Below are 25,536 nucleotides of genomic sequence, written 5' to 3' on the forward strand. Positions count from 1 at the left end.
ACTGAAGCAGTGATCTGCTAGTGACTCAACCATTATTCTGCTGGGAAAAAGGGGATTTCAGTTTTTGTCATAATTAACTTTAGTGTGTGGTAGGATAACTAGAATGAGATGCCAAAAAAGTATGGACACGTAAGACTGAATAGAAAGAGAGTGGATGGGGATGTGCTCAAGAGGAGAGATAATGAACAAAGACAAAAGAGAGAGAATGTTGTAGCCAAGTGATGAACTGTGAGGGGAAAAAAGGGAGTGACTGAAGATGACCTTAAGGAGGTCTACGGAGAACAGAAGGAAGGAAATTAAGAGAAGCTTCCAAGAAAGACGTTGAAGGAGTACTTAGAGAGGTAGAAGAACCAGTATAATATATGAATGATTGATTTAATTTCCATCATATAAACTTGAATTTACAGGTAGCTCATAATCCTCCTCTTCAAAGTAATGACCATCCCAAAACTCAAGAGTAACACTGCCAAAAGTTGGCAAAAGTTTTAATGTCTTTTTCTTTATACCTTCAGCCATAACATCCTTCACTGGCAGAGAGATTACAGACTGGAGAAATTCCTGCAAAATACACAGAAAAAGTCAGATTCCTCCAAAAAAAAAAAAAAAAAATTAAATATGAACTGCCTATTTTTTACTCCCATAAACTGTCCATCATTTATCTTTACACTTCAAGCTTCTGTACTGGAAGTTAGGATGTAAGATTTTGCAAAGCATAATGCCATCCTCTGCCTATTTTATGTATTAGTATTCTTGGATAATGAGCATATTTTCTCTTTAGTAATCTCTTTGAATGGTTTTTGGATTATATTTGTTTGTTTACACAACACCATTTACCCAGTAGCTAGCATATTCCTTTATTTTACAGCTTACAAGGAGGACCCTAAAGCCACAACAGTTTGGTGCTATTACACATACAGGAACGTAAACTAACTTCTTCTGCAATTCTGCAGGTATAGCAATTTACACTTTTGCATCAATAGCAGCAACAAAACGAAACACTGTCTCAAATTTTGAAATCAACAGATTTTATTTAACATCACAGTTATAAATCCAGGGCAATAAAAAAGTGTACTACAGCAATATCTCATAAATATAATGATGCTTTGCAGATGTTTGCTATTTAATCCAATGGAATCAATGTATCGTTTACCATGTGGATAAATTATAATCAGACCCCATCATACCAGAGGCAGTGAGAGAGGGTTCAATCTCAAAAGGCAAATTTCTTGATACTGGACTGAAAAAATCTTTTGAAATTTTGAAGCTTAATTTATTTCATACAATAAAAACATGTTGTACCACAACTTATCTAACCTTTTTATAAAAGTTTGGAACCCAGGCATGCAATATTTACTCTCAGAAATAATCTTTGCTCGTATGAATGGTCCTCAATTAAATCAATGGGATTACTTGCAGAATCAGACCAGGGAGGTGACAAAGACTGAGGTCTAGAATAAGCAGCAGACTAATAACTGCTGCTCTTTTAGTGCCTCCTGCTGGCCAGATCACTAATATTTGTCTCAATGGAGGCTGATCATCCACCACCAGGGCAAAATAAAAAATCCTGTCATGATTGATTAATTTGGAGGGAGTTGTTCTCACCAAATCCTCACTCTTCCCATGACTATCTCTTTGGTACTTTTTAGAAGTTAGTTTTGGAACATACAGAATACTGGAAATAGTTATTTGCGCTTTCGGACACAGTGGGCCTTATCTGTGCAGACAGGACCTGCAGGATCCCAGTTGAAATCAGTTGGAAAACTTGGACTCAAAATGAGTCTAGCATCCAGGCAAAGCACTCCTTTGCAAATGTGATTTAGTAGTGAAGGTGGAGTTGTATAACCATATCATAGTACAGAGGTGGGTGCAAACTGTTTAGTCCTCAGTGAGCTAGCCTTACATTTTTCTTAAAGACAGCTCTGATGTAAGTTAAAATTATCCTGGCTGACCAGTATAAAGCTGGATGATGCATGGTTGGATGCCAGGGATTCTAGCACCATGAAAAAGTAAAAGGTCTTACATCAAAAAAATTACTAATATTAATTTATCTGCACAGAGTAAAGTATTATAAAATGCTGGGTATTATTGCTTACAAAAGTCCCACTTCAAAATGACTAATTAGCCAGGCTGTTAGCAGTTCTGATAACTTTTATGTCAAACAAATATAAGTTAGGAGGAAAATAAAATGCAAAACACATCTCCTGCCAGAAAGATCTTCATAGGCATATCCAATGAAAAAGACTGATGGAAATGGAGATTGGCCCACACCAGGTATACAGGCAGTTGCGTAGCCACAATAATAGCTTGCAGCAGAGACACCCAAGAGGTCACATAAAAGACAAGAGAGCAAAGCATTCTGTTGCCATTGGGCCAGGCAAATGCCAGCTGCTGGATTACATCATATGGAAGGGCAAAATAAAATCAATTCTTCCAGCTATCATGGGGATCATGTGCATATGCAATCACTATACAGGGGTGTGTCACTTTGATGGATAAAGGCGGTACCTAGAAAATAAACACACGGTATGTGCATTTAGGTCCCAATTCTCCACTGCCTTGCATCTTGTGTATTTTGAATTAACTGCCAGGGCCGGCTCTAGCCATTTTGCCGCCCCAAGCACAGCGGCACGCTGTGGGGAGCGCTCTGCCGCTCACCGGTCCCGCGGCTCCGGTGGACCTCCCGCAGGTGTGCCTGCGGATGCTCCACCGGAGCCGCGGGACCAGTGGACCCTCTGCAGGCATGCCTCCAGGAGGTCCACCAGAGCCGCCTGCCACCCTCCCGGCAACTGGCAGAGCGCCCCCCGCGGCATGCCGCCCGAAGCACGCACTTGGCGCACTGGGGCCTGGAACCGGCCCTGTTAACTGCACATGTGAACTCTGTGAACTAATGAACTTCTGTAAATAAACTGGTACTTTTCTCTTTGGTATCTCCAGGAACCATTAAGGGGAATGGATTAGGGAAATTTTGGTTAACCGAACCACCATCATTTTCAATTAGCTCAGATAGTTGCCATTACACTGGAATCCTACTTTGCATGAAAGGAAGTTTGAAGTTGTAAAAGAGTAGCAAGAAGTTTAAAGAGAGCATCTAAACAATACTTACTCTTGTATTTTTCTCAAAGTTAACTCATATGAGCTAGGCAAATTGTGTGAATAAAGGTTTATGTGAACAGTTCCATGTCCATCATTAGTATATCAGTCTTTCCCTTTCAAGAGTATTAAAATTCTCTACATTTCCCCTCTCTTTCCAGTTTGTCAGAAGGAAAAAAAAAAAATCTCATCTTCATCCAGAATACTTACTGCACTTGGAGAACCCTGAAACGATGGAGCACCGTGCACACCACTCCTCACATAGTCACTGCAAAGAAAGCAAGGACAAAAAATGGACAAAACAGGCCATATTTGTTTCTCCCTCACAATTTTACTATTAATAGAATCCCTAGTACTGCATATGTAGAACTGAAGTGTAATTAGATGATAACCAAAGAGATTTTGTGTTTCTGAGATAATCTATTTATAATAAACTCGAAGGCAGAAAGCTGAAGTGTTTATTAATCTAGGATATTAAAGGTTATAAAGTTAGCAGGAGGTACCTTCAGGTTATTACTATTATGCTAAGATATCTATTGATTAAATACTTTTGAGACATATTGGTAAGTGGGGTTTCCCTTCTGTCAAGTAGATGAAATGAGAAATCGAGGCACCCATGATTATTGGGATTGAGTGGTGAGATCAAAAATTTGTTTTCAAAGTTAGTGAAAACTACCACATAGTTGGGAGTCAGAAACTGTACATTTCTCTGCTCTTGGCTGGGAGCATTCAATTTCAGATGATGTTATTAAGAAGTTTAAGCACTCAGATCAGTAAGTCTGGAGTCCTAATCCTGGCTCCAAGACTGCAACTGTCTCTGGCCTTGGGTAAGTTACCCCACATCTTTTTTTCTCATCTGTTAAATGGAGACAATATCTCACATGGGTGCTATGTGGACTAATTAGAAAAGTTTGTAAAGGGCTTTGAACATGGACTGTGACATACAATATTAAGAAAATAAGTAATATTGTTATTTCATACAATTCTTGATTCTTGCCTTCGAACACTGCAATTAAAAGAGTCAGAAAGGATATGTTTTTGAGTCAAAATTTCAAGTGGCTTCCATTCTGAGGATTATTCAGTTCTGGATTTCAGGGATTTCCCTCTAAAGATTTTATAGAATTTTTGGATGCAACATATAACTCATCTGCGTTACTTAAAGGGTAACAAATAAAATAAGATGTCCTTGTAACTGGAGCTGAGCACAAAATAGATTTTTCAGTTTGGAGTAGAAGTGAACAATCTCCCCTCCCTCCCCAAAATACTGTTTGATGCAAACTGAAACGATTTGTTTCAAAATATTTTGTCAAACCAAAAAATTTTCATTTTTAATCAACTGAAACATTTCTGATTGACTCAAAATGATTTTTTATTTTAATTCCACCGTTTTCAAGTGGGTAGATTCTTCAGTTATACACAACTAGTCTCAACCCTGAAAGTTCAGTTCTCTTTCTAGGTTTCCCTGCTTCTGGACCTACCTGCAATACCAAATATCACTGTGATAAGCTAAAGAGCCAACTTCAATATATACCCTAGTACATTTTTCTTTCCTTAACTACTCTAAAGACTTTTCGCCTGGTACAGAACATCAAGGATTTAGAATTCACCACTGTTAGGATTTATATACCAAACAGCTGTGCCAAGAATTCACAGGAATCAAACTGCATTTCCGTGAGCAGCATAATCTGTTAACTTGTCCTTGGGTATTTACAATTACACAGCTTTACAAACTGCAATACAGTCCACTCCATTTAAGCTGCATTTTTCTGCTATTTTAAAAGTATCACTTTCCCAGGCATGTGAGAATGGGAAACAAATTCAGCTCTGGCATAAGTGAGCACAATTGACATTAATGACCAAGAGACCACTTATGTCAAGGCTAAATTTGGTCCTGAGAGATCTGCAAAGAAAGGGGGTGAAAGGGAAAAAAGGAGGAGTACTTTGTATCAATCAACAGTATCCCCTCTAGGTAATTAAGGAGCAGCGATAGACTCCAAAAGGGAACCCCATCCACTCTTCACCCACAAAGATGATGGATGCTGTGACATTAACAACTATGGGAGGACGCATAGCGCTTCAAAAGAGTTGTGGAAAACACGTAAGGGAGGGCGGGGGGAGTGTAACATGATAGATCTCTGGGAAAGACAAAGCTCTGCATCTCAACACCAGCCTGTGTTACAGTATGGTAATAAAAGGAACAGGGTTTTATAAATTTGAACAATATAAAATATGGTGTTTGTAAATTAATTTAGGTGATCCACCTATGGCTGTGGGTTTAGAGGGTTCCTAATCAGGCTCTGGAAGCTAAGAGCAAAGACCTTAGCACTTAGTCTTGTAAAGGCTTTCTACATAATTAATAGAAGCGGTGGTGAAGCTAGTAGGAGGGCAGGGGTGACTGCCCCCCTGGCCACCTTTACGTGTACATACTGTGCCTTTTCAAGCCAATAGGTATAATGGACCTGTCACCTCTTCCCCAGCTCCACTCCTGCTCAAAATTTGGCTTTGCTACCGAATGGAAAACAATCATATAAATGTAGGCATGTAAGGGACCTCGAGATGTTATCCAGTCCAATCCCCTGCACTGAGGCAGGACTAAGTATTATCTAGACCAACCCTGACAGGCGTTAGTTCAACATCTATTAAAAACCTCCAATGATGGGGATTCCACAACCTCCTTTGGAAGCCCATTGCAAGGCTTAAGTACCCATATAGCAAGAAAGTTTTTCCTAATGTCTACCATAAATCTCCTTTACTGCAATTTAAGCCCATTGTTTCTTGTCCTGTCCTCACTTGCTAATGAGAACAATTTATTACATATTTACATACTTGAAAACTATCATCGTGTCACCCCAAAGTCTTCTCTTCTCCAGAGTAAACAAACCCAATGTTTTCAACCTCTACTCACAGGTCATGTTTTCTAGACCTTTAATCATTTTTGTTGCTTTCCTCTTGACTTTCTCCAGTTTGTCCACATCTTTCCCAAGATGTGGTACCCAGAACTGGACTCAACACTCCATTTGAGGCCTTATCAGTGCTAAGCGGAGTGGAGGAATTACTACTCACGTCTTGCTTATAACACTCCTGCTAATACATCCCAGAATGATGTCTGCTTTATCAATATTACATTGATGACTCATATGTAGTTTGTGATCCACTATAATATCAGATCCTTTTCTGCAGTATTCCTTCTTAGGCGGTCATTGGCAATCTTGTATTTATGCTACTGATTAGTCCTTTCTAAGGGTAGTACTTTGCATTTGTCCTTATTGAATTTCATCCTGTTTATTTCAGATCATTTCTCCAGTTCGTCAAGGTCATTTTGAATTCTAATCCAGTCTTTGAAAGTGTATGCAATCTCTCTGAGACTGGTATCATCTGCAAACTTTATAAGTGTACTCTCTATGCCATTATTCAAATAATTTATGAAGATATGGAATAGAACTGGACCCAGAACAGATCTCTGCAAGACCCCACTTGATATATCCTTCCAGCTAGACTGTGACCCATTGATGACCACTCTCTGAATATGGTTTTCCAATCAGTTGTGCACTCAACTTATTTAAGGTTCATCTAGGCTATATTTCCTAGTTTGTTTATGAGAAGGTCAAGTCAGACAGTATAAAAAAACCTTACTAAATTCAAGATATATCACACCTAGTGTTTCTTCACTATCCACAAGACTTTTTACCCTCTCAAAGAAGTCTGTTAGTTGGTTTGATGTGATTTTTTTTCTTGACAAATCCATGTTAACTATTATGTATCACCTTATTATTTTCTAGGTGCTTACAAATTGACTGCTTGATCATTTGCTCCATTATCTTTCTGGGTACTGAAGTGACACTGACTGTTCTATAAGTCTCTGGGTTGTCCTTATTCCCCTTTTTATAGTAGATAGCTACTATATTTGCTCTTTTCCAGTCCTCTGGAATCTTTCCCGTCTTCCACAAACTCTCAGACATAATTGCTAATGGCTCAAAGATCTCTTCAGCCATTTCTTTAAGTATTCTAGGATGTATTTTATTAGACACTGAAGACTTGAAGATATCTAACTTGTCTAAGTAATTCTTAACTTGTTATTTCCTATTTTAGCCTCAGATCCTACTCCATTTTCACTGATGTTCACTACATTAGTTGTCCAATCATAGCTAACCTTTATGGTGAAAACTGTAACAAAAGAGGCATTTAACACTTTGGCCATTGCCGAACGATGACAGCAATTTCCAAAGCTCCTGCTTTTTAATTCCTGGGTTTATATATTCTCTCCAAATGAAACAAGCAACTGATTTAACTTTCTAATATCAAATCTCTAGACAGCATGCTATTCAGACAGTTTATGCAGATGTCTTTACCCTCTGGAAAACTGAAGTTTAAGAAAAATTGCTTTTATCTTTGCAGAACATTTTAAGTCTCAAGCTAACTACATTAAAAAATCTAACTCTATTACTTTGTATTTGACATTTTGTTACTAGATTGGTAATAGGAAATTACCAGATAAAATTGGTATTTTACTTGGTAATTTTCTTCTATGGTTCTGGCTAATATGAAAGACGGTGATCATCAAATTTATTCAAGTTTTCCTGTCAACAACATCATTAACCAAATCCCTCAATTTCAAAGTAAATAAAAGCATCTGGGTTTCTAACACAGCAAGACTGACTTGCATATTTAAGCCTCATATATAGATGAATTTCCACTGGACCAGATTTGCATATTAATGAAGGACTAATTGCTCTTTGCAGTCAATTCTATGCAAATTAATTTACTACCCTTTGTACATGTTTCATAATGTTTGGAAAGATCCAAAAAAATCCAAAACTTAATAAAAAAGCACAAATATTTGACAACCAAAAGAAAGAAAGAAAATCACAATTACAGCAGACAGCTCTATATTACAGTTTTATATAATTAATCTTTTATATTGTTGGTTCATTTTAACTTTATCCCACAAAGAAACACACAATTCATAGGACAGCTTCAGCCTTCCTCCCTGCCTTTCTTTTCAGCCCCTCAAAATGTAACAGCTTGTGACTACCCATTACAACATCTTGCTTCCAGCTGGAAAGATGATGAACCAACTATAATGGTGAGTTTAAAAAAAAAATTGGTTTGGAGGTAGTGGCTGTTTTAACCTGCTAAACAGAAATATCTTTCCTCTCTAGCTTCTTCTTGCTACAGGCCCGTTACAAGAATCCAATCTATGACCTTGAAGAATCCAACAGCATATTTTTGAAGCAGATTTCTCTCCAAGAAAAATGGGAATAAATATTGAACAATCATAAAAGGAATAAAGCTAGGTACTGAAGTATTATGCATTATCAAGATGAAGACTTAGCTTCATATTCTCATTCAGTTTCTCACTCTTCAAAATGAAACACAATATGTTGGGGGATGAAGGGAGCCACATAGGGAAAAAGAAAAGAATTGTTGAGTAGGGAAAGCTAAAATAGTGAAAGAGATAGAGGAATAGTATGAAGCAAAGGGAAATAAGGTATATAAAGACTGGAGTAGAAGAGGAATGGAAATGGAGACTGAGTTTGAAGGAGGGCAACATTTAGTGTGTGCATGCAGAGATAGATTGAAAGAGGAAAGTGAAGAGCTAGAAGCAGAGCTCCAAGTGAGAAAAAGAAATAAAAAGACAAAAAATACAGAACCTCCCAAAAAACTAGAAGAACAAAACAAAGAAAGCAAGAAATAAAGTGGGAATAGGAAACAGGGTAGAAGATACTTTAAAAAGACAGTGATAAGACACATGACTTGTTTTTAATTCTGAAAATGGGGAGAACTGTAGGAAGGGACTGGGGGAAAAAGAACATGTGCTTGTATTCATACACATCCTGCCTCCAATGATGACGTCCCTATCTTAGTTGTAAAGACTAATCACCTTAACTTTTGTACACATCATAAAATTGCCTGAAGTGTTTAGTTTTAATATGCAGAGGACTAGGATCAGAACTAAAACTTTGCTTGACTACAGTCTTTCATTTGCACAAACACCAAACACCACAATTCACACACACACACACACACACACACACATTTTGTTCAGGATGTACACAGAAGTAAATAATTTTTATAAGAAAAATGCAAAACCTTATGGCATCAGTTGAAGAGAACTAACTTGAGCCATTTCAAGAAATGGGTAAGTATTCAAAAGGAGTAGTTGAGGGGATCCCATAACCTTGTTTGCCTCAGGCAAACACTATGGTTGCAATTGTGTTTTGCACTATACTCTCTCAAATTTTTCTGTTTCATCTGGGAAGCACCATAATTCTATCATCAGACGACCTGTAGGAATAGACATTGGATATAAAGCAGTGGCATTCTGAGCTCCAAACAGTAGCCGCCAGATCAATAAAGTACCTCTTTTGCTCTCTCAATAACTTGTTTATTGTGGATGTTTTGATCATCTGTACAGATTCCCAGTAGTCTTTATATCAAAAACAGAGTAGGGGTTCATGCTTTCCTGAAACTTATAAGTTGCTCTGCAACTTACAAAAGATATTTTCAGTTCTGTAACAAAGGTAGTCTGAATATACAGAATTGTTGGTTATGCATACCAAATGCATAAAAAAATCAATGATGAGGAATTATTTTAGAAGAGCTTTCTATGAAGGAAGCTATTGGGTCTATACAAATGTCATTCACTGCAAAGTTACAGAATACACATTCATACTTTAGAATCTCATTATTCAGCATTGGTTTAAGTGCTCCAAAGAGAATATGGACATGCTGTGCTCTACACAACTCTCACTCTGAAATACTCTTCAAATGTATCTCAAGGTTAGGGTCTCCTGCAGCTAGTTCACATATTACCATCTTAATTCAGAAAGGGGCAGATTCACTAGACAATGTGACTTTGGAATTAATCAATGTAAATGTAATCTCAGTTTTAAAATCTACATCTAGTTATTAATGTTTTCTTATCATAGAAGTCCAAAATTCTGCAATTTTAATATTTTAAAAAATCCATTAATTTAGGTATTTAGGATTTTTTCCCTGTCATTGGATAGAAGTGCTGACAAACAATATAATCATCTCACTGAAAATCTGAAGAGTTTAAATTGAAATGTAAGCTTCATGAGAGGCTAATGGACAGCAGGAATTCTACAATGCCATTGCAGAAACACAAAGGACCAGATCAATGATTTATCTGTGGGAACTTTAATTCCTCTAGAGGTTATGAAATTTCTCCCTTCTTCAGCAACAACATAAATTAAGACAGTTAAGTGGGTTTGGGTTTACCAAGGTCAGTAGTGGTATGGCAACTCAGAACACCCAATGAGATAATATTACTCTCATTTTGCAAATAGAGAACTCAGGCATAAAGAGTATATGACTTGTCCAAGGCCCCACAGGCAGACAGCGGCAGAGCTGGGCATTTAATCCGTATCTCCAGAGTCCTATTCTAGTGCCTCAGTCACAAGATCATCTTTCTTCCCTGTCATTTTCCCCTCACAAAACATTTGTGTGAAGTTCTCAAGCATGAAAACACACCCCATATGCAGTTCTTGTCACCATCAAGCTCTGAAGATGTTTGCAGGTCCAACGAAAATATGTTAAACTTTAGACTACTGACATATATTTCATAATGATAGATAGCAGTACATATTTTTCACTTTACCTGTCAAAGAGTGGAACAGTAGTCCAGCCTAAGTGTGATTGTGTATTAAGCTCCAGGATCTGACCAGGGTGAGATATTACTTTCCCTGGTTTCTGTCCACTTGGATCCGGAACATAAATAGCATTCAGGCCAAATATTTGAATTAAAAGCACACTATGATGATCAAGATAAGGGTGTAACACCTAGAACAAAATACAGAACTTTTAAGAGAGAGGCCTAATTTAGCAAAAACAAAAAAAATTGAATCAAAGAAAACTAAAGATAGAATAAAGCAATATGAAAAGGAGAAATGTCTCAAGAAGTTCCACCCAAAAAGATTACACTTCACTGAACTCTTCTTTAGAGGGTTGGGTGTCTGCTTTTAATCACTGAGTAAAGTTAACATGACCAGATTTAATTAGCTCTTTGACAGTACAATTTAGATGTATCCATTACCAGTGATGGATGTCACAGGAGGAAAACTGAATCCAAAAAGAAAAATATATTTTTACCAACCAAACACACAAATGGAAAAGCATAGGGAGCTGATAGTACATGAATATTCTTCTGTGAAGATGCATAAACATCGGTACAGAATGTATATGAGAAATGTTAATAAGTGTCTACTGAAAACTTCTTTCTGCATTGTTAATAAAACAAATTTACTGAACAATAACAAAAAAAACACCCTCCAAAACTTCCATGCCACAAATGTGACTACTTCTCAACACTGTGCTTTGAATTAATGGATGAAATCATCCAGGTTGTCACTTTAAACTTGCAATTGGACAGTAAGAAATTACTAATTCTTAACAACCAAAAGAGCGAAAAGATGCCTCCTCATCACTTCATGAAATCACCACGTCTTAGATAACTCCCGTGAGGCAACTGATCGAGATTTTGCCCCTTAACTTGAAAGACAGTTCTCAGCAGTTAAGTGTACATTAATAGGTATTTCTCTGCAGAACAGATGGTTTTAAGTTTCATGGGTATCATAAATATTAAGATCTGTGCAGTGTATTTTAGAAAAGAGTTCTCAATTGTTAACACTCAACATAACATTGAACTAGGGAAATTTGATCATATAGGGAGGTTTAGAATATATAAAGAAGTTGGGGAGAGGTTTTTCATGTTTTGGCTTATCTAACTTTTTGTAGTGAAAAACAGTATTGTTCTAATTCTGAAATATGCTGCTAATCATGATTCGAAGGGTTATTACTATAAACATAAAATCCATTCCTGAAGGCCAGTTTTATTTTTTTCCCAGTAAAGTGAAAGTTCAAATGCTCTTTAAAATAAGCAATTCAGTACAAACCAATGCATCCACTACTGATTTATTTTATTCATAAAGAAATAATTACCTGGTAAAATTCAGTAAACTTCTAATTAAATTGAATGAACTTAAATAAATCAAAAGGACAATGAATGCAAACATAGCATGATTAAATAAGAATAATTTGTGAGAAAAAGGCACACAACTTTCAATTCCATTTTACTCCGAATCATATATTGAACAAAAACAGGCTTTTGAATTGTTTAAAAGAAAGCTGTATCCATTTTGCTCTTTGCAATGTCTGGGAGTCCATAAGGGAAGGTGAATTATCATTTAAATAAATGGTATTTGAAAGTAAAGATTTTGATTCAGAGCTGCATTTTTGAGCCTTCTCCTGGCAATGGCAGCAGTCTCAGAATGCAATGCCAGAGACTGTAAGTCAGTTTTAGTCTAGTTTTATTTTTAAACTAATTTTAAAGAAAAACTTTGCTGTTTAATATTTAAACTGTATAATTATTCCTTTAACACGATGCCCAGAGACAGTGAAAACAATGAGCTTCAGCTGTACTGGTTCCTCTAGATTGTAAAGAACCTGCACAGGAGCACATCACAACTGCTGTGTACTGTGGAAGAAATTTCCACAGCAAATCTCTAAAGGGAGGAAACGTATGTTTCTCCCACAAACATGGGTGAGGCCAGTGGGTACACGCACATAGTGGATCCATGGAACTCAAATCCCATTAAATGGAGGAGCCACGAACTATATCCATTACCCCTGTTCAGTCCCTAACAGCAGTTGGCCTTGGTATGGGTATATGCTAGTGCCTTGGTTTTGAAACACAGACAAAAGGATTACTTTCCTCAGTCCTGTTGTGTTGCAGTGCAGATTCAAGCAAAGAAAACCTTTCCAACCAGCCTTTTGCTCACTTGGCAACTAGACACTGGAGAAATAGCTGGGTGCACAATAACTGCTTTGACAGATTTCCAAGGATTAGGCCTATCATTTTGACACAAATATTCCATTTGTGAAAAATCAATCTTTAGCTCCAGTTGGGGGGGAGAGGGGCAGATTCTATTAAAAACTGGATCTCAGGAATCTAGTGTAAATTGTAATTGCTACTGTTAATTTGTGCCAGTCATGTTAGAAGACTTTAGGAATATGAAGATATCTCCTTATTACTAGAGTAGATATACTAGACTTGTATATGTAAGAAGGAAGAATTCTGAACTGTAGAAGAGAAAATCCTCATACATTTGAGGAAAAGAGGAGCCAAATTATGACATTTTTCTCCACTTAGAATGCAAACCTTTTGTTGTATTTACTCAAGGTGGATACAATGTCCACATATGAGGTATGATGCCAAAGTAAAGAGAATATAAAATGAACTAAATTGTGTCTCTGAAATCCAATGGAGCATTGGAGTGGTGTGAACAGTGACAGTGGAGAAAGGCATTATGCCTGCATAAGCCATAATGCTTCCAGGCACAAAGGAGGAAATATATTTAGCAACAGCACTCTCTACATACACCTCTTTATAAGGTGCAGCATCTGCTTACTCCCTTTCCAGTGCACTAGCTGGCATGCAAGGGGCAAGACCCTGTTGATCCAGAGTTTGTAATGATGTCAATAGTACTAGCTGGATCTCCAATTCTTTTGTTCATGCAGCACAAACAGATGCATTACGGGTATGTAACATTTAGGTGCTCTTGGAAGGGAGAAAGACTTTCTGTGCACCTCCTCCCTCCTACTGCAAGTCAACCACAGGGGAGCAGTAATAATTTCACTCTCTATTTTCTAATGGGTTAACCGTTGGGTTACAGAAATTAAATGATATCAAGCATATTCATGTATTGCATTCAATTATTTTCTTATATTGTAAATATATATTACATACAAAAAACTACATGAAAAGAACATTAAGATTGCAAGCCAAGAAATCAAAAGTTAGGAACTGCCTGTACAAACATAATTTGATCACCTTGTGCATATTAATTATGAGATAACCTTTAATTACATGCTCACATGCTATTTTTTCCCACAGAACCTCCTGCCCATTCAGTGCATAGGATGCGCCTACTCTGACAATGAATCAGGTTTGAGTAGTGAAGGAGACAGTTGTGTGTAGGACCCTTGCCTCATTTGTTGCAGAAGTAGGAAGGTGTGTAGAAAATGAGGCAGGGGATTACAGGAAGAGATAGGATAGTCATATGGTTAACGCACTTGAGTGCTGTCCTGGATAAATGTATTTTATCCATTCCTCTGCCACAGAATTCCTATGTGATAGTAAGCAGGTCACTTAAACCAAACTTATCAACAACTGATCACTAATTGTGTGTTCCTCATTTTCTGGGTGTCCAACTTGAGACTGGAGCTGGAATGAAGAGAAAGTATCAGAGGGGTTGCCGTGTTAGTCTGGATCTGTAAAAGCAGCAAAGAGTCCTGTGGCACCTTATAGACTAACAGAAGTTTTGGAGCATGAGCTTTCAGATGCAGCCAACGAAGTGGGTATTCACCCACGAAAGCTCATGCTCCAAAACGTCTGTTATTCTATAAGGTGCCACAGGACTCTTTGCTGCTTTTAATGAAGAGAAAGTCCCTCTTTCCTCTTGTAGGCCAGGGATGGCACATGTATAGTCCAGTCATATGCACAATCTGGTCAGAAGTAGGAGATATGAAGGGCTGGAGCATGCTCAATGAGGATGGAATCTTCTGAGATTTTAGCTGCTAAACTCTAAGTCTCTATCAAGCAGGTGCCCACAGAGAAATCAGGGTCTTACAATGGGAAGTATCTGGCAACCTTAACAATAGTCCATGCTACCAGCCCCATCTATAATGCTATTAAAAACTCCATAAAATGAAAAGAAACATTAAAAATTAGTGTGTTAACTGCTGTTGAGCACAAATCGCACATTGATTTGTAGCTACAGAGTACTGGAAAGAGCACTCACTTTTAGTAACAAGCCCTTACTTAGAGTACAAAGTTTATTTTGATAATAAAGAACATACATGCCCTAATGCAAATGGAGACAGATCTAATTCATCAAGCCACTGGGACACTGGTCACTAGATGAAAATAAGACTGCTTTATCATTCCCTGTACCATGGTGGCCACCACCCAAGCAACCACTCCTGGTCAGGAGTGCATCTGCAGTGCCATGCTCTGTTTTCCCCTTCTTCAGGTCTCCTTAAACTTCACACAATCACTTTCATTCAAATCACAACCCTGCCTGGGGTCAGGTTTCTTTATTTACAAAATTCCAAGAAGAAACATTCTCAGAACAAATCTTCCAGCCTTAAGCAGTGCACAGCCCCTCCTCACTGAGGTACTGTTTCACTTGGGTCTTCTTCTCCAGACCCAATATCCTTCTTCAGGGACCACTGCAGGAGACCTTCACTCCCTGCAGCTTCTCTCTACAGTTCCTCTTCTAGCTTTTTCTTCACTGAGCGCCTTCTGACCCTTTAGAGTCCCCTTAATTGGTTCAACTGGGAGCACCTGTTCTGGCACAGGGGAGCTGGACCTATTTTTAATCACAGGGGCCAGTCATCGTGTGACACTCCTTATGAATATTATATATTAATTGCTCAATCAAAATTCAAGTGCCAGATAACAGCTGGCATGGAAGCTGAACCATATCTCTAAAGTTTGGGTTTATCAGCTTAGCTATTACCCTTAGACCTCATAGAAGTTTGTTTTTTCATTATTTAAAAGACAAAATATATCTGTAACTATCCTTCTCTCTCTTGATATATGCAAAAAGGTAGTTATTACATACCACAGATGGATCAGTCCACCGTGGTGATCTCTGTAGACTTGTAAAATCCAGTTGGCTTGTTAGAAATTTTTCTTCTCCTGCCCATTGTTGAGGTAACTCAGGCAAATGCATGCTTCCAGCTCCCTTAAGGACTCTGGCCAACACATTTACATAACATCCACCAGCTGCATAAAAAAAATAGGCAGCACAGAAGATTAATTTGTACATATTTATGACTAGGCATCTAAAATACCAAGAAGTACAACTGTATTGCTACTTATAACTTTTCTATTAAGTCAGATAGATTATCAATGAGACAAACTGGTCTTTTAGGGGGAAATCCTGTCCACTTATCAAAGTCCAAATAATAAAGTGGTATGTTGAGGACTACAGTGGAGGCTGAGGGGCAGGAATGGTGCTTTCTCAGGCAGTTGAGAGAAATGGCCAATGGATCAATAAAACTGCAGATTCATTGGTCCCATCAAAAGAGAAAAACCCTGTCTGCTGGGAATCTGGGAGCCCCTGTGGAGTGCAACTCTGTCACATGCTAACAGTGCAGGTTCTCTGTGCTGGCTTCCAGAATCCACCCAATGGAGCAGAACCACCTGATTCCCTTGAACTACTGAGGGCTGATAGGATCTGCCCCTTAATGCTCAGGTGCATGGATTTTATGTTCCTGGTCTGTGAAAATCATTGTTGATAGGAATAAGAATGCCCAAAATCATAACTATTTTTAAAACACAAATGACATTTCTCTCTCTCTCCAATCATACTGTTAATTAGCCATATTATTCTATTTTACTTCAGTATTCTACTTTATTTTATTACTATACATTGTTCAGAGGTATTTGCAATAAAGACATTTCACAAACTACCTGTGCAAACTTACAGATCCTGAAAAAAAATCACAAGCACATTTACCATCACGGGGAATTTTGGTCATAGTGAAAAGTTTTGTTTTGTTTTAAATAGCATTGCTTATTAAAATAAATAAAATACTAATAATAATCTTTAAGTATTTGTAATCACCTTTAAGTCCAAAGGCTTGTTTGATCTTTATCCAGATGCCGGCTTTTTGCCGACAGCGGACTGCATGATGTATATTGATATATTTTGGAAAGTGTTCTGGTCGTGAATGTCTTTTTTCAACCAACCTTTCCACATACCAGCCTTCCAAGTGATCAAGTGTAACTGCAGAAACAAGATTGACATCTTATATATAATTTGGCAATTGATTAAATGCCTTTTTTGATAATATCTTTTGAACAAAAATTGCTCAGTTCTGCATTTTGATGCTTAAATCAGCACTTACACATCCAAAATAACCATTTTAAACATTTAAGTTCCACACCATGTATCGAAATATAAAGCAAAAGGTATGTCTAGACCACAGGCTTCACGTGTCATCAGATGCATTTTTGCCCATATCTTCCTATTAGCCACACTCACATAATCTAATTCAGTGATACTCACACTGCGATTCGGGAGCTGCAAGTGTCTCTTTAATGTGTCTCCTGCAACTCTCTGCAGCGCATGATATTAAAACACTGTGTGATTTAATTATTAATCAGTCTAAGTTATCAACCAATCAGGATGGTTCTACTATGTTATTAATCAATTATAGAATACTAGGTCAGTTATTTTGCTGTGAGAATAATAGAAGAATAAGACAATAAGTGCACCTGTAATGATGGGGTACTTTCCTGTGTCTGTACCAAACCTGTAAGCCAGAGTGTCTTGAGACCACTCCATGCCTTTAAGCCTCACAGATGTTGTACAGGGCATAGCAGGCCACAGTCATACAGATGGCATTGGCCACAATGGAAACCACATGGTTTTGTAGGCACCACCACCTTGCCTTCAGGCTGCCAAATGACACTCCACCACCATCCTGCAACTGCTAAGGGTGTGACAAACTTCTCTGCCAGGCCCTCTGAGATCAGAATATGGTTTCATGAACCATACCAGGAGCGGACAGATCTCTCAAAATAGGAGTGGGCATCAACACCCAACTGATGATAATGTTATGAGGAGGAGATAAGGTCACTTCTTCTCTAAGCAGGTAAATGCCAGATGATCTCAGCAATCTGGCACGATGCACCTTGACATACTTCCTACGCTAGTGTTTCTGAATCCGCCTCTACGGTTGATCAGGGCCTGTGGAAACTGGGAGTAGTACCTTTTCGGCTGACATACTCATTGGCTTCTGCTGGTGGGCAATGGGGTTTGGGCAGTGGCAGCTCCAGACACCAGTGCTCCAAGCGCATGCCTGGGGCAGCAAGCCATGGGGGGCACCCTGCCGGTCGGAGTAGAGGGTTAGAAGTCAAATGGAATTTAGCATATCCTTAAAGTTAAAGGTATGCTTAAATTTTATGTTGAATTGGTGAGTGATTAACTTCAATTTTCTTAAATGTAAATGGGACTTGAAGGTGTTCAACACCTTGCAGGATCAAGCTCTTCAGGGGCTGATTTCACATCATAAGTGACAAAAGCACACAGTTTAATCAATTAATGAGCATTAGGAAAGCTCCAGAGTGATTTCTGTCATGATCCATTTTGGTCCTGATGTAAAGCTCACAGAAATCAGTGATAGTCTTTCCATTAAAGTCAATAGGATTTATATCAACAGTCCTGGGTCTCACTTCAGGTTTATGACTTATGCTCCAAAAGTCTATGATTCAGGGTTTCAGCCGGCCACAGGGGCCAGGAAAGTATTCCCACCAAATGTATTCTGGGTTGTTTTTTCCTGTCTTCTTCCTCTGATGCATCAGAGGTGGTCATGGCTGGAGATGGGACTTTGGACGGGGAGGGCCAGGGCTCTGAGGTGGTACTAAGCATTCTCTCTCTCAGGTGCTTGGCTGGCTGGTTGTTGCTCAGATGCTCAGGGTCTAACTGACTGCCATATGTTAGGTCAGGAAGGAACTTCCCCCCAGCTCAGATTGGCAAAGACTAAGGGTTTTCCCCCTCCCTCTGCATGTGGAGGTACAGGTCACTTGTTAGGATTATCTGAGTATCTCTCAAATCAATCATTTCCCTGCCCTTGCAAAGGCCTCAAGCATTGGTCTTCTCACTCCCTTCACTCTTTGCCTGTGGCACATAATAGTTTATTCTGTTGTGGGTGCTAATACTTTGGTTTAATTCTGGTTGTTGATTTAACATGTGGTGGTGGTGTCCTGTGGTATACAGGAGGTCAGACTAGATGATTGTTAGTTCCTTCTGGCCTTAAACTCTATGATTCTGAGATCTGGCATTTAAACTGGGCAAAAAATCCCCCCGCCTCCCACACACACCTTTTTAACATAACACATAAAACCATCTTCAGGAACTTCTTGATACATTCTGAACCCTCTGCTTCCTTCCCCCCAAAATACTGAAACTGGGGAGGCAGCTCCAATCCTGTTTCGTGTTAACTGAATTATGATAACAGAATGTCAAGACACTGATTCAGATTCTTGGGTGGTTTTCTTCACTATTTTATTAAAATGGTCTATTTCTTAATGTATAATATTATTTTTATGTCACTAATTTTATAATTTACATAACCTTTCTCCAATATATTTTTTCTTGTAACTATCTAAAAAGCACATATACAACACAACCAACTCTCTGGTGACTAATTTTTTTGGTTAGTTCTCTCTTTCATTTGGCCAGTTTATTTGCAGATTTATGATCCATTGACCTTCCGAGTTGGAAAATTAATACTAAATCAATACATTGTATTCATTTATTATGGTTTTACTATAAATTATTTTGCAATATATTGTTTGGCAGAGGTTGTGCAAAACTGTATTGTATATAAATGAAAACATTAACCAAGCTGAAGGCATAAAATCAGTTAAACACCCTAATACCGCAGCTTTAGAGTGAGAAAGTATGTAGCATTTTTATGTAACATATGGGAAAACTGCAGCATGGGAGTGTGAACATTAATTCTGCAGCTGTACTATATCTACTGTGTCAGCCTGTCTACAAGCAAACCAGATTTACAGAAGTAAATTTTTACTGCAGCACTGAATGTTGAAAATGGATAACTTGGTAAAGTTCAAAAGAGAGAGACTTATTTCAAAAGGAATAGACAAGGATTAGCTGTATCTGCAGAATAATCATAGGCAAATAATTCTAAATGTAGAAAATTATTTGAACTATTTAATGTTTAATGTTCTTTAACCAATTATTGCAATCATATTTCAGCACGTCAATTATGCAACAATAAATATATCAGGATACAAACAATGAATGACATAAAAATATTTCTGTTGATCATAATTTCAGTGTTTACCTTTTTCTTCTCATTTGGTTGTTTCTCTGTCTATTTCTTTCCTTGGATGTCTCACAAACAGTTAACTGGATATTTGAATGACCCTGGGCCAAGTCTGTAGATATAATTGATTTGTCTATTGTTTTTATATTTTCCAGTACATTAAAAAAATAGCACCCTGTACACCCACACAGAAAGAAATATACTCAGAAAGTTAAATTTTGTTAAACTGTTATATCACTTAGGCAAATTTAATATAATAGCACATTGAAAAATCAATTAAGAAAATTAAACAAAACTCTACACTACACTCTACAGTGTTGAACTGGCTCCCTTTGCGCTGGCCCCCTTGAAGGCTGCACAGAAATCACTCTGCAGGCCTTCTGTGTCAAGCACCACAAAAAGGTGTCATTAGGTCTGACCTGGGGTTTGTGGTCTGGACAACAAGTATATTATCATCTAGACCCTGACCTGGCAATGGCCTTTATGTCCACTCCAGTGCAGACTATCCCTGATCTTAGTTCAGGCTGTATGATTGGGGTTAGCCTTGGCCAAAATACAGAAAATGTCAGTGCTGCTTTGGCACCGTATATATATATGGCTGTTTTGGAGATCCATTATAGTTGTTTCAATCAGGGCTTGGGAGCTGTGCTCCAGCTCCACTCCAGCTCCAGGAAAAAACCTACAGCTCCACTGCTCTGGAGCTGCTCTGCGCTTCGCGCTCCACCTCCGGGCTCCGCATCAAAGCCTGGTTTTAATACACCAGCCAGAATATGACCCATTGATTTTTAAATTCAATACAAAATAAAAATGAAAATAATTATTTTGGTGCTTTGCCTATCTCTTTCGCTGTTTCTTGTTCTGTTGCTCTTTCCTTCTTTCTATTGGTTTCTCTTTTCAGTTTACATTTCTTGTAGCTATACTGTTCCCTGACATCTATTGTACAACTTCCTGGTTCCAGAATCTTCTGTTGTTCTGCCTGTCCCCGAATCCCAGTGTCATCTGTTGTCGGTCCTCAAACCTAGATGCCCCACTTGACACCTCCATTTCCTCCGTCCTCACCTCCAGCAACCCACCATCAAAGCTGCAACTGAAATTAATTTTTAATTTAATATTTTACAGGCTGTGGTATGGTTTACTCAGTACAGAGGCCAAAGGCAGGAATTACAAAACAGTAGTTGTTACTTATGTCTTATACAGTCCCCAGAAGTGCCCGTTTTTAATCCAGGCTTTGCTGCTTCCTTGATATGCAGTCTTGACTGAGCCTCTTAGGCCAAAATTTAAAAATTTGAGTGCTTATATCCATATTTATACACCGTAAAAGACCTGATTTTCCAGAAGCATTCAGGTGTCCCAAATTAAGTTAACAGGTGATACGAGGCACTCGGCTCCCCTCAAAGGCAGACCTCTTATTTAGCTACCTGTATGTGGGTTTAATTCAGCCAACCAAGACTTACAATTTCAACTTTAACATCTATGTCTCATATGCCATATCTGTAAAATGAGAATATAAATATTGTTATGCAGGAGGCATAAAGCTGAGAAAGTAGCAAGCAGAACAAGGAGACAGAAAGAGAGGCACTTGTAGTGTGGTCCTGAGGAAAAGCCGAGAGAGAGCTTTTTGGGCAGACACTGGTGGAAAGGCAGGCTTGAAACTGTGAGCAAGGAAACTGTCCCCTCTTGTTTGATACTACTGCAAATGACCTTTTGAGACATGTACAGAGAAAAAGGACTTTGTATAATTCTTTGTAAATAAACAGGATCAAATATCTTATGAGAGGTAACAACAACATTTACTTACCTATCTCCTACAGGGCTGTGCAAATTAAATAGTTAATATATATTTAGTGCTTTGAAGAATGTAAGTTCTATTATTAATACTATTAAAAGATTTACAGCTGTGCATAGACTGTATTTTATGTTGGAGCTGCTCTGCCTTTCCAATTCCAATGTTATAAAAAATTAAACTGGGGGTTCTAAGGGTCCAACCCTTTGATGTACCAAGAACCCTGAACTTCCACTCAAATCAATGGTAGTAAATGATGCTTAGCACCATACACAATTCAAGCCCCTAAAAAGGAATCTTATTTGAAGGTTACATTGGCTATTGAGTCAAAAACCTGGATATGAAAAAGCATTGTATTCATACTTTAAAAAAGAACTTATTTGACCGAGAAAACATTTGCCACTCTTCCTGTTTTGCTACAGAATGTGGTAAAGGTCAGTGTAGACTTTAACTTAAATTCATGGTTACAGCAAAATAAGAATTCCCCGTTGCCTCAAAAAAAAATCCCGAGTCTGACTCTCTGTCCGCTGCCTAGCATCTGTGTAATCATTTACATCTGTGCAAAGTGAGTGCAGGATAACTAGTGAGTATAAAATGCTTCCAAGTCAGAAATGTCCACTTATACTGGTGGTAGCATTTTATACTTACTTTGCACAGGTGTGAATGGCTACACAAGATGCAAGACAGTTAAGTATCAGACTCAACATTTTCTTAGTGTTCCGTTACTTAATAATCACTACAAAAAATTACTAAAGGAACTCTTATTGAGAAGTTGCCAAGATTTTAGACTGCTGATAACATTTGATACATTATTCAAGAGTGTATATTTTTCTCATCTATAGTACTGTGACCACTTTAATTTTTCAAATTACCGTTTGAGACATGCTTCAAAGTATAATCCATAATGTTATAAGGAAGTTTCTCAGGATGCAGTGGAACAACTGTAGAAAACTCTTTAGGTGTCCAGATAGCTCTAATATTTGTAGTTTCTTGCTGAAATACATCCACCATTTGCCATCCGAGAGTCAGTGAGTCTACAAAATATAACATGCACACACAAACACACACAAAAGGTGTTGATATAGTTGATAACTATTCAAATCTTGTACTGTGCATTGGTCCGGTATATTAAAATTGCTTCTAAGTTTCATCTTTATAGCATCTTTTTAAGTGTTACATATAGAAGCCAAGATGGATTCAAATATACTACTCAGTGTAAGGGTTTTACTTCACAAGTAGTCCTATTGACTTCAGTTGGACTACATGTGGAGTAATATATTAGTTGATGTGAGTAAGGGTAGCAGAATCTGGCCCTACATTAATAGTCACCTCGATATTAAGATAATAGACACCTTCGATAGATGACGCCAAGTAACAAGCTGAAATGAATTCAGTGGCCTAATCCTGGTTTCCATTTATTTGTACACATAGAAAAATAACTACACAATTTGGTATAATTCAGTATGGAGAAATATGTTGAATAACTGTCTACACATGCATGTCTCAGCAAAATGCTATTAGTGTTCAATCCTGCAAGATTCTGAGCCCTTAACTGAGAGTTTAGGGTCTTCAGCAGCTTGCCGGAAGTCATTGGGAATGAGGATGATCAGAAACATGGCAACTGGTGCTCTGCACCTTGCAGAATGGAGCCCTAATCATTCACTTTCCACAATAAATTTCCTATAAGATCCTTCTGGAACTTTCTAATCTATCTTTAGCAGCAGTATAATACTTATCTCAAAAATGTTAGAAAACACAGACTTGCTGTTGTTCCCATTAGAGTCAATGGAAGTTTTGCCACTGACTTCAATGGGAGCAGGAGTCAGCATATTATAGATACAAGTTATACATTTTAGTAGAGTTCTGGAATGCACCACCAGGATCCCAGGAACAATACAAAACATTTGTACAATACAATACAGCCCTCCATCTAGGGCTTCTCCATTTATAAAACTGAGAAGTAGAGAGTTAAACACGGAAAATAAGTAACGGACTTTCCTTAACTAAGCCAATATCCTTGTTTTTACACAAGTTAGGCAAAAAAAAGCCTTCATCCTGTAAACTTACATGAGTAATGTTATACATAAATAAACCCATTGCCTCCAATAGGACCACTCACTTGAGTAAAATTACTCCGATACTTAGTTATTAGTGTTTGCAGGAATAACATTAGAAAATGGGCTGCACTGCTCAACATGCAGTAAATTCCTTGGGGAACTTGCTGCTCAATACATTTTACATGCATCACTTATTATTTCTGTCTTTAATATACAGTTTTGATAAAATATGAAGGAAAAATTACATACCTTTGCCTTTTGACTTGTAAACTACTTTTAATACAATATAGGGTTTAGCTTCTGCCATATTTATAAACTCAGATGGATGCAGAGAATCAAAGGCAAATGTTTCTTAACATAAAGAAAGTTAAACATTATTAAACAAATGTTATTTATTTCACTGATCATTATACTAAAGCAGTCAAGAAAATTCAAGCTTGAACTTCCCACTAATAGCACCAAAACCCTTTCTGACAATCGATGTCCAATCCCTTCACTGTTTCCACATAAGCCACTTTGTAGATGTAAAACGCAACAAAGAGTCCTGTGGCACCTTACAGACTAACAGATGTATTGGAACATAAGCTTTCGTGGGTGAATACCCACTTTGTCAGACGCATGTGGTGGAAATTACCAGAGGCAGGTATAAATATGCAGGCAAGAATCAGTCTAGAGATAACAGGGTTAGCTCAGTCAGGGAGGATGAGGCCCTCTTCTAGCAGTTGAGGTGTAAATACCAAGGGAGGAGAAACTGCTTTTGTAGCTAGCTAGCCATTCAGTCTTTGTTTAATCCTGAGCTGACGGTGTCAAATTTCCAAATGAACTGAAGTTCAGCAGTTTCTCTTTGGAGTCTGGTCCTGAAGTTTTTTTGCTGCAGGATGGCTACCTTTCAATCTGCTATTGTGTGTCCAGGCAGGTTGAAGTGTTCTCCTACAGGTTTTTGTACATTGCTATTCCTCATATCTGACTTGTGTCCATTTATCCTTTTATGTAGGGATTGTCCAGTTTGGCCAACGTACATAGCAGAGGGGGATTGCTGGCACATAATGGCGTATATTCCATTGGTAGACGTGCAGGTGAATGAACCGGTGATGTTGTGGCTGATCTGGTTAGGTCCTGTGATGGTGTCGCTGGTGTAAATATGTGGCTGGAGCTGGCATTGAGGTTTGTTGCATGGATTGGTTCCTGATTTAGAGTTACTATGGTGCGGTGTGTGGTTGCTGGTGAGAATATGCTTAAGGTTGGCGGGCTGTCTTTGGGAGAGGACTGGCCTGCCCCCCAAAGGCCTGTGAAAGCGAGGATCGCTGTCCAGGATGGGTTGTAGATCATTGATGAGGCGTTGGAGAGGTTTTAGCTGAGGACTGTAGGTGATGGAGTTCTGTTGGTTTCTTTCTTAACAAGAAAGTCCTCAGCTAAAACCTTTCCAGTGCATCATCAGTGATCTATGTAATGTAATATATGCCACCATGTGCCAGAAATGCCTCTCTGCTATGTACATTGGCCAAACTGGACAATCCCTACCAGGGGCGGCTCTAGACATTTTGTCGCCCCAAGCACGGCGTCATGTCACGGGGGGCGCTCTCCCGGTCGCCGGGAGGGCGGCAGGTGGCTCCGGTGAACCAAGGCGTGCTTGCAGAGGGTCTGCTGGTCCCACGGTCCGCAGGTCCCATGGCTTTGGTGCAAACAGCAGAGAGCCCCCCACAGTGTGCCACCCCAAGG

At 38.4% G+C, this 25,536-nt stretch overlaps 1 protein-coding gene across 1 annotated transcript; it reads right to left on the reverse strand.

The window, feature by feature from the left end:
- Nucleotides 1-375: 375 nt before the first annotated feature.
- Nucleotides 376-24,124, reverse strand: LOC116827407 (uncharacterized). Its single transcript, XM_032784926.2, has 7 exons — nucleotides 24,067-24,124; nucleotides 22,633-22,794; nucleotides 16,746-16,907; nucleotides 15,738-15,901; nucleotides 10,712-10,893; nucleotides 3,301-3,358; nucleotides 376-558 (listed from the first exon to the last, which is right to left on the reverse strand). Exons 1-7 carry the CDS (start codon nucleotides 24,122-24,124, stop codon nucleotides 376-378), a joined length of 969 nt encoding a protein of 322 aa, XP_032640817.2.
- Nucleotides 24,125-25,536: the final 1,412 nt, after the last annotated feature.

The sequence above is a fragment of the Chelonoidis abingdonii genome, chromosome 20, assembly GCF_003597395.2.
Source record: "Chelonoidis abingdonii isolate Lonesome George chromosome 20, CheloAbing_2.0, whole genome shotgun sequence".
NCBI lineage: Eukaryota > Metazoa > Chordata > Testudines > Testudinidae > Chelonoidis > Chelonoidis abingdonii.